Source organism: Mixophyes fleayi, chromosome 1 (assembly GCF_038048845.1).
Source record: "Mixophyes fleayi isolate aMixFle1 chromosome 1, aMixFle1.hap1, whole genome shotgun sequence".
Lineage (NCBI taxonomy): Eukaryota > Metazoa > Chordata > Amphibia > Anura > Limnodynastidae > Mixophyes > Mixophyes fleayi.
The window spans coordinates 312,774,126-312,784,335 of NC_134402.1; the positions used below are offsets into that span (position 1 = coordinate 312,774,126).

The following is a 10,210-nucleotide window of genomic DNA, read 5'->3' on the forward strand; positions in this document are numbered from 1 at the left end:
CTGATCTGTGAGAATTTCTTTGGGTGTTCCCAAGCGTGTAAACATCAATACAAGTTCCTTAGCTATGGTGCTGGACTTTATGTTTCGTAGGGGAATTGCCTCTGGATACCTGGTTGCATAGTCAAGCACCACTAGTATATATTGGTGCCCACGTGCGGATTTTTCCAGTTGCCCCACAAGGTCCATAGCTATCCGTTCAAAGGGAACTTGGAATTCGAATGAGAGGTGCCCTGTACATGGGTTTGGGACAGGTTCTCTGACAAATGGGACAGGACCGGCAATACTTTTTCACTGCCATGTGTACACCGGGCCAGTAAAACCTAAGCAGAACTCGTTCCCGTGTTTTATCCTCCCCTAGGTGTCCCCCACAGACATGTGTATGTGCTGCTTTTAACACTAGGGTTACATGGACCTGAGGAACCATTAATTGTTCTACTTTATCCCCCTGTACAGTAGCAACTCTATACAGAAAATTATTTTTAACAATAAAATATGGTATACCTTCTGCAGGCTGGGCGGCTTTTGCTACCCCATTTACCTCAGTCACACTTTTGAAGGCATGTTCCAAAGTGGCATCATTAAGTTGGTCTCGAGCAAAGTCCTGCAAAGGAAACAAAATTGGTATTGTGGACCAGTCCGTATCCTCACTGACAGGCGGGGTGGGCTCATCTGCGACATCACCGACCAATGCTAGTTTGGACTGTCCATGTTTCCCCGCAGGTGGATGCTTTTGTGGAACTCCTGCTGTGACTCCCAGGATGGCATTCCGGTTTGGCGGTTCCCAAAGATCGATGCCCAGATGTTGTGGATTCTTAGACGGTTCCTTTAAGACCGGGCTTCCGACCGTTGCATCAATTGCCGGCATGTCCGGCCGGATCCGCTCACCGATGACATCATTAAACAGTGGGAAGTCTCGCCCCAAAATGAGTGGATATGGGAGTTTAGGTGCTATGGCAGCTACCACCATAACAGTTTTGTCTTTGAGTGTGACTGGTATTATTGTTCTTTCATACTCCTCTGTCGTGCCATGTACGCAAAGAACCTTCACTTTGGGCAACCGAGAAGTTATGGTTTCGGGTAAGGCAGAGCTGGAAACCAATGAGAGTTCACTCCCCGAGTCAACCAAGGCCAGAACAAGATTTTGGTTGATTAGCACAGTCACCCGGAACAAACAAGGACTTCCTGATGTGGGACTCATGGTAAAACAGCATTTAAATGCAGGCCAAATATGTGCCACGGAACAGTCCACGGGTTCCTGTAGTTTAGGACACTCTGCCTTAAAGTGGCCTGGCTCACCACATTCAAAACACTTCAGATTAGACAGCTTTGCCCCCGGCCCTCTGTCCGTAGCAGTTTTGCCATTGGGCCCTGTAGCAAGGATTGTCAAACCTGGCTTTTGGCGTGGCAGCGGCTTTGGCACAAATGCCGGTTCTTTAGTCATTTGCTGTAGCGCACAAAACCTTTCTACAACGGTGGCAAGCTCTTCATAAGTTTGTGGGTCTGATTGCAGAACCCACCTTTGCAAATCGCGGTTCAGCCCCCGGATGCAGTGATCTATCACCAGAACTGCAATAATCCGAGAAGGTGAATTCTCCTCAGGCTGCAGCCATTTCTTTAAAAATTTAGAAAGCTCAGCCACTTGCGCTCTGAGCGGTTTTCCTTTATCATAGCGCCATTGGTGATAGCGCTGGGCTCGGCCTGGCCCAGAAACTCCAATGTGAGCCAATATCTCAGACTTTAGGCACAGATAGTCAGAGGCCCGTTCCTCATCTAGATCCATATAAGCTCGCTGAGCTTCACCAGTCAGATATGGCGCCAGCCTCTCAGCCCAGTCTTTTGGAGGCCATTTTGCCCTTTTTGCAAGTCTCTCAAAGGACACCAGATATGCTTCTATGTCATCACCTGGCGACATTTTCTGGAGAACAGGACCAAGTGGTTAATTTCTGTCATGCCTCACCTGGCTTAACTCTTCTCTTAAGAGCCTTGTGTTTTCCACCTGTGCCTCGGCAACTTGTAGCATCTGAGCTTGCTGTTCTTGCTGCGCAGCGGCTACATTCACGAGGGTTCTCAGTACTTCCTCCATGTTGACGTCTGCGCGGGTTGGGTAGCGGAAAATTGCTTCCCGGAGCATCCCACTTCTGACACCACTTGTGGCAAAAGCCCGCTACTGCAGAAGCACACGCGAACAACTTCTTCCTTTTATGTAGTTTTATTGTCAGGATGGTAAATGTTTTGACACTGTACAGATTTCACAGCATTTCTTGGAGACCCTAAACGCTAGCTAGACATAGCTCAGCTCTCTCAAGACCAGCCAGCTTCCCCAGCGTTGATCTCTCTGAACAAATGGCACAAACAAGCTTTTATACATGTTACTCCTCCCCCAGCCTTAGCTTGATGGACAGGTGACACACCCACCTTCTCTTTAAAAGAAAACACCCATCAGTGGCTCTGTTTGCCCACACACACCCTTTCTGTTTGCTGAGAGGAAATCATGTAAGTTAACAAACTTTAACCTACACATACGTTTTTACCTGGTTTAATCTCAACCTAGGTGCCTAACTGTGCCAATGTTTTATTCTGTTTGTATACTTTCTCTGCCTCTTGTCAGAAAAATGCCTCCCTTTGTTACAAAGCATACTTGAAGAACCTTTTTATCAATGTTCCATACATTGCTAGATAACAAAATATAGAGTCCTTCTTATCTCAACACACTGAAATCTTTTACACAGAATAAGGGAGGAGCACATTTCACTCTTTCAGCTGCGCAGCATCAAACATACATTTTTAGTCCACAACCTACTTGATTCATTATTTTAGTCATTATATCATTTAGCTTGTAATACATTTAGCCTATCCACATATATTGCAACTTTCCAGATTTCTTAACTTTCCTTTGCCACCTCAAACAATCTCTTCAGGTTTGGTCTCAATACCCCTTTGTTCTTGTCACATTACCACTTGCAACACCCTTGTTTCCCCATCCACACATATCAATTTCTTCATTGGCTATCCCCACTTTCTTGACAAATTACTTGCAGACCTTCTACTCCCCACACATCCTAGAAATCTGTGCATCATTTCTATGGGGGGGGGGGCGGGTTGCTGTCATCTATCTGCTTTCTGTCTATATTCCCCTATATTGACAGAACTTTTGAGTCCCAATAGAGACTCTGTTCTAATTTCTGTGGGTTGTCCCAATAGTGGACATCCCGTTCTGTGGACACCTTGGGATGGATGTCCAGTTCTGTGGGCTCCGTACACTAGATACCCCTATTGGGCTCCATACACTGGATGCCCCTTTTGGACTCCTTACACTGGATGTCCGGTTCTGTGGGCTCTGTGCACTGGATGCCCCCTTTGCAGAATAGCCTGACAGCATCTGGGACAAAGGTCTGAAAACTCTTTCTAAACTTCTTGACAAAGTTCTGGGGATGGTGTTGGTGTATCACACATGCACTCAAAATTCACTCATCTTTCAGAAATCTAGTTACCAATACAATTACAATAAACAAATTGTTAGTAACTGTATAATTCTGAGACTTACAGATCTGCGTGCCTGATACCTTAGTCGGACATGAGGAAGCTCTAAACAGAGTAGCCTGATGAGTAGAAAACTCTACTCACCCGGGTTATAGTCAGAGTCCTGTGTCCAGGGCGACCGGCAGTTTTTTCTGTCCTTGGCTCAGGTCAGCAGTCTTGGTGTCGACCTCCAATGCTGTTGAATCTTAATCAGATTGTTCACATGTAAGTGTCAGTTTATCAGTTATGAGCTCATCAGCTGGAGAGAATTAAATACACTGCATGGTTTGCGTGTACAATTAGCTCTGCTTTATTAGTTACAAATCCATATCTATATAGCAAAAATCACATATTACAGAAAACTACGCCCTAAAAGGTTTTAACCACTCATGCTCCCTTTACACAGATGTTGCTACATTCTACCATTCTCACAGGAATTTTCACAGGAATATTCCCCAAGGGGGAGTTGGTTTATCTCCTGTTTCTGCTATATTCAAGGTCATGATCACAGACTCCTGCAAACAATTAATAACTCCTACAAACTAGCTGTATCTAATCTGTCTTTAAGCTATAAGAGAACAAAATGGCATCAGCTTAGCAAAATCACATTTCTCAATCTTTTACAGATAGATTAAGCAGTGGCTGAGAGTTATTTACCTGTGGATGAGACAGAGGGAGAAGAGATTAGAAGGCTCTAATATTACACTCTTGTCAGATGTAGAATATCTCTTGTGTAGAATATCTCTTGTATATCTCTTACTATACTAACTAAATTAGTTATTACACTTGTAAAAATCCTTACTTTGAATAATCATCACTAGCTAACAGCCTCACAGGCTTCAACAGCCTTGGACTGCTGTTAAATAGGTTCAAAAAGTCATGAAAGCAAACTGTCAGTAGTGACCAATCCCTATGTATAAGTAATACTAGAGATTTGCACAGATCCCCGTGTTTTGGTTTTGATTCTAAACCCATCTTTGTGTATTGGTTTTGGTTTTGCCCAAAAATCCTCATGTGGTTTGGTTTTGGATCTGGATTGCATTAAAAAATTGTTAAAAACAGGTAAATCTTGTAACTTTGAGTTGTTCTTGTTCCTACATTAGTATACATATCACTAACATTCATTTACAGGCTATTTTTTAATGATCTCTTCACAACTGTCAACATTTTAACCAGTTTTACCCAAAGACTGCAGTGAGCTGGCTGGCTACAATTAGTGACAGAGCAGCGGCACAAATAAATTGCTGTTTAATAAAATATATAATCCCTGTGAAACATAGTTGCAGACAGGATAGCAATTTAATAAAATAATGGACACCTTTGAAATATAAAGGCAGAGTACTGGCTGATAGAAAAGAAGATATCCCAATGTAGTCCACCCAACAACTGAAATTGTTTGAGAAAAATGCTGAAGCATATAAATTGTGGAATTTCACCTCTTTACTATCTCTTACTTCAGTTGGTGGCATGACAGGTCATGTCCTTTGAAGCTTCTACAATAATCTACATGCAGCCGCTCAATGCCGAAAATTAAATTACGGGCCACAAACAGCATCTCCTGCACCAACTTTTAATTTTTATAAAGGAATTCTGTACAACCAAGTCTTGTATGCAAAGCATGGTACATGTTGAAATTCACCCATTTGTAATGCACACACTATGTTAGCTCCTTTATCGGAAAAGAGGTATCCTGGAGAGAGTGTCAGCGGGATGAGCATTTTTGCTATGACGTTCCTGAATTTTTCCAACAGATTCACACTGGTATGCTTCTCAGTGAAGCCAGCAAAACAGAGAGTAGCTTGCCTGTCTTTGACTCTGAGCAGGAGGCCCCACAAAAAAATATTTCTCGATTTTAAAATCGAAGTGTTTGACTATGAAGGCATTTGTATGAGGGGCAGTATTACATCTGTGCTAATAAGCAGCCAAAAGACAGGTTGCTATGTTTGACAGCACAACCCAAATAAAACAAACGATTTTCTTTAATTAATCAATTGTATCAATTTGAATTATATTGTGGAGCAGTATCTGGATTGTAAGGTGACAGTCCCTCCTTTCCCTATCTCAATGGGCATTCACATGTTGTGGTGGCAGCTACAAATAGCTCCAACTACAAGTAGCTTTACCCTTGTTGTCAATCATAGATTAGTCCATAAATCAGGAGCATCCCAGTGATAGTACGTTTTGTAGTAATACTTCTTCAACCTCTATCAGCAAAAAAGGTCATACGGGAAGAAAGTTTAAGAAAGGACGTTCCAAATCCAAACAACATTTGTCAATCTCAAAGAAAACATCAGCTCTTGATGTAAATATTAAGGGAAACATTTCTAATAAATGTGGTGATTTGTCTAAAGAATGGAAATAGCTAACATTCCATATATCACACACAGTAGCAAGAAAATGCTCATATCATGACCATATTTTGCTAGTAGTGGTCCTACTACTGTTATTACACATCATCATCATTTATTTAAATAGCGCCACTAGTTCCGCAGCGCTGTACAGAGAACTCATTCACATCAGTCCCTGCCCCATTGGGGCTTATAGTCTAAATTCCCTAATATAGACACACACTCACACACAGACACAGAGAGGGGGACAGACAGACAGAGAAGGAGAGACAGACAAACAGACAGAGAGGGAGAGACTAGGGTAAATTTTGATAGCAGCCAATTAACCTACCAGTATGTTTTTGCAGTGTGGGAGGAAACCGGAGAACGCGGAGGAAACACACGCAGACACGGGGAGAACATACAAACTCCACACAGATAAGGCCATGGTCGGGAATCGAACTCATGACCACAGCGCTGTGGTAACCACTAGTAAGTGCAAGTGCTAACCACTAGGCCACTGTGCTGCCCATGCAAGAATACCCATTGCAAAAGCCAGCACAACATGGTAATGCATCAACTTCTCGCTCTGAGTGTAAGTCTGTCACTACCAAAACAGCCACATCGGTGCATGAAAAGAACAATGAGGCACAGAATCCTGAGCAGAGTCTAAGTGTGTCCATAAGTGCTATATTTTGTTTTGACGTTTCAGATTCTGACTCTGTAATAATAGAGCAGCCTCCTTCCAAAATGGAAAATGGAAATGTGTGAATGACTTGTTACGATGATGATTTAGACATGACATAACAACTGAGGAGACTACTTTGGAACTTGCTAATGTGCAACAGGATGAGGATAATTTTGGATCTCAAAATGTTGGAATGTGTTGAACATAAATAAGATAATAAGGATGATGATGAACTTGTCCAAGTAAGTCAGTCACCAGTGGTACTACCTCATGTCCATGATAATGGTATTATCACACCTGGTCAAGTGACCAACAATCCACCTCTTACATGTGGAAATATTATTATTCCAATTTAGATAAAATTTGTCAAAGCATCTGAAGCCTTTGTGACGGCACAATAAGTAGAGATAGGGACATTGACCATTTAGACACCTCCACCCTTTAGAATAATCTTTTATCTATATAGCGCCAACAAGTTCTATAGTACTTTACAATTGGGAACAAACACAGTATTAAAACAATACTGGGTAATACAGACAGACAGAGAGGTAAAGAGGCCTTGCACGCAAGCTCACAATCTTCTTGCTACATAATTTGCAGCAAGTTCTTTCAAGTAGTTTATCAAAAAATGGAATATCATGCTTGGCTGAGGAGCCAATGGGGCGAAGCTACCATCTGTGGGATTATGACTGAACGCCTCTAAGTCAGAATCCCCCTAAGCGTGACGATACCAAACAGTCAAGCATTAGCAAGCAGCAAATGGATAGATACCTCATGCAATTATAACCATCAACACCTTCATCATCAACCTTCTCATTGTTACTACATAGTCCAGCATCCAATTTTCAAATGCAAACTGACTTTCCTATTGCAATCCATGATTCCCAAAAGGTATCCTTGAACACTACAGATGCAGTTGGGGGCAAAAATTTTTACACAGAAGGGAACCAAGAAGATTAAACATAGTTTTAAATAACAATTGTCTGTGAAGCAAGCGGTTGCAAGAGGGATCAAATATGAAAGCCAGCATCCTGTTACACAGCCAATCACTAAAGTCATGACAACTATGTTAACATTTCTGCCATCAATTTATCAGGTTTTAGAAGATTAGTAGAGATCATTTGTCTACGATGCCAAATTCCGTCTCGATTCCATTTCTCCTAAACAGCAACTCCACGGCTGTACCGGGAGGTTAAATAAAAGTATTTCAGTCCCTAGAAAATGCCATTATACCGACTATCCACCTAACTACAGATATGTGGGCAAGCGGTACTGGTCGAACAATAGACTACATAAAATAGACAGCCCACTGGGTAGGTATAACGCGTTAACCAGCAGCATCTGACCATTATTATCATCCTCCTCTTCATATGTGTTGTTGGTGTGTGATCTCCAAAACTGCACTCATGATATGGCTTTTAACTTTCTGGCCAAATGGTTAATTCACTGATCAATCAGATCAGTGACTAATTTTGGCATACACAGAAAGGATATTAATAAACCAATATGTTAATTCAGTTTGTTCAACTAAAAATGACTAATTGCATCCCCCTTTCCCATGACACAAAAAAATTATACTTAAAAACCACTCTCATCCAACATGTTTTAAGCAAGGAACTGACCAAGCCTGCTTCTGGGCCACACAATATACACTAATGTTAGCTGAAAAAAAGTGTTTCTAACACACTTGCTATATATGTTACGCACTTAACTTAAAAAGTATATGTTTTTGGAGGTTTTTGGATCATATCTACCTTCAATTAACCAGATGACTATATTGTAATTATAAATATTATGGAAAATTGACAAATTAACTATAAAATTGAAATTTACGGAAATACTACAGAGAAATTACATATTTAAATTATTAAACAAAATAGCTAATGTTGTTCTTTGTTTAGTTGTAACTGTGAAGAAACTTTATTTGTAAGACAATTTTCTAATAGCATTTTTAACCTCCTGGTTTCTTAGGGTGTAAATGATAGGATTAAGCAGGGGAGTGAGTACTGTATAGAGCACAGACACTAACTTGTCTGCTGGATAGTTCACCGGTGGTCTCACGTAGATGAATACACAAGGCCCAAAAAAGAATGTAACAACCAGGAGATGGGAAGCACATGTAGAGAAAGCCTTGTGCCTCCCTTCTGATGAATGGATCTTTAAGATCGCTGTTATGGTGCCGACATAGGACAACAGCAGCACCACAAAACAAGTGAGAGAAATCATGCCACTGTTGGCTATAATAAAGATATCAATAAAGAAAGTATCAGAACAGGCCAGCACAGCAAGTGGGTGGACATCACAGAAGAAGTGATTGATCTTATTTGGACCACAAAATGGCAGCTGATACGTGAGAAAAGCTTGAGTGAAAGAGTGCGCAAAACCTGCCAGCCAGGTAGACACCACCAACTGGTAACAGAACTTGTGGTTCATGACAATATGATACCGAAGTGGATTACAAATGGCCACATAGCGATCATATGCCATGACAGTCAGCAGGAAGCACTCTGTACCACCAAATAAATGAAGAAAGAAGAGCTGAGATATGCACTGGTTAAATGAGATGGTCTTTTTCACTGATAGCACATTAGTTAGCATCTTTGGGATTGTGACGGTTGAATAACAAATGTCCAAAAAAGACAAGTTGCTTAGGAAGAAATACATTGGGGAACGTAGACGTTGATCTATATGGACTGCTGTAATAATGAGAAGGTTTCCAGATAAAGTCATCACATACAGGACCAGAAACAGGACAAAGAAAATAATCTGCAATTCATATGAATTGGAGAGACCACTAAGGGTGAAATCTGTGACTGAGCTTTCATTTCTAGAAAACATCTTCAGCAACTGAGACCTATTGTAAATCGTAGCGTGCATCAAAAAATAAATATCTTTATCAAAGGGCCGTGGAATAATGAGAAATAGATTGAAAATAATATTTCTAGTCATCTAATGCAAACTGACAAAAAAAATCACTATTTTCTAAAAGTACATAACATTTGTAAATTTAAGAATTTGGAATATTAAAAACAATAAATAAAGAATAACTTTCAATGTTTATTGCAAGTATAGAAACCAAAATGTCTACAAAGTACAATCACAGCAGTCTACCATGTATGTGATAAAGCAATGCTGGCTATGACTGGATTCTATTTGCTGCATTTGAGATAAATAGAAAAACACAATAAATTCTGCTTAAAGGTTGCACATGGTACTGGGTACTCAATTATTGACAATGATAATATATCTGTATCAGTCAGAGCTACCTATAATACACTTAATACTGCTTATAGTACTATAATCTACTGTATTAAACCTGTACAACCAAAATGTTAAAAAAAAACCTCTGCATTATTTCTGCTTTCCTAGGAAATTTCCCTCAGACCTTTGTACAGAGCTGAGCACTTAATGCATCAATTTTACAGCTTAATGCAAAACAAATATTAAATGTGGTAAATTAACTAGTTGATTAGTAATCCCACTGAATACTGATTTAGCCTAAGTAAAATAATTACACTAAGTTATACATTTTACTAAGATAGCACCTTTGCTGCAATTTAACACATTGATACATTGCAATTTTGTGAATAAGTGTACTTCCTTAGCAACATCTGTAACCATGGAAAGTCCACCGTCGTGTTTTATCGCTATACTTGTTTTTATTTATTTTTACAAA

General features: G+C 40.5%; 1 protein-coding gene across 1 annotated transcript; it reads right to left on the reverse strand.

The window, feature by feature from the left end:
• Window positions 1-8,454: 8,454 nt before the first annotated feature.
• LOC142108397 (olfactory receptor 4E2-like) lies at window positions 8,455-9,372 on the reverse strand. The gene has a single exon (XM_075192023.1). The coding sequence runs from the start codon at window positions 9,370-9,372 to the stop codon at window positions 8,455-8,457; it is 918 nt and encodes a 305-aa protein (XP_075048124.1).
• Between the last annotated feature and the right edge of the window lie 838 nt (window positions 9,373-10,210).

What these genes read in the sequence shown, in the direction of transcription:
- LOC142108397 (XM_075192023.1), bottom strand. Translation starts at nt 9,372, where the DNA reads ATGTTTTCTAGAAATGAAAGCTCAGTCACAGATTTCACCCTTAGTGGT.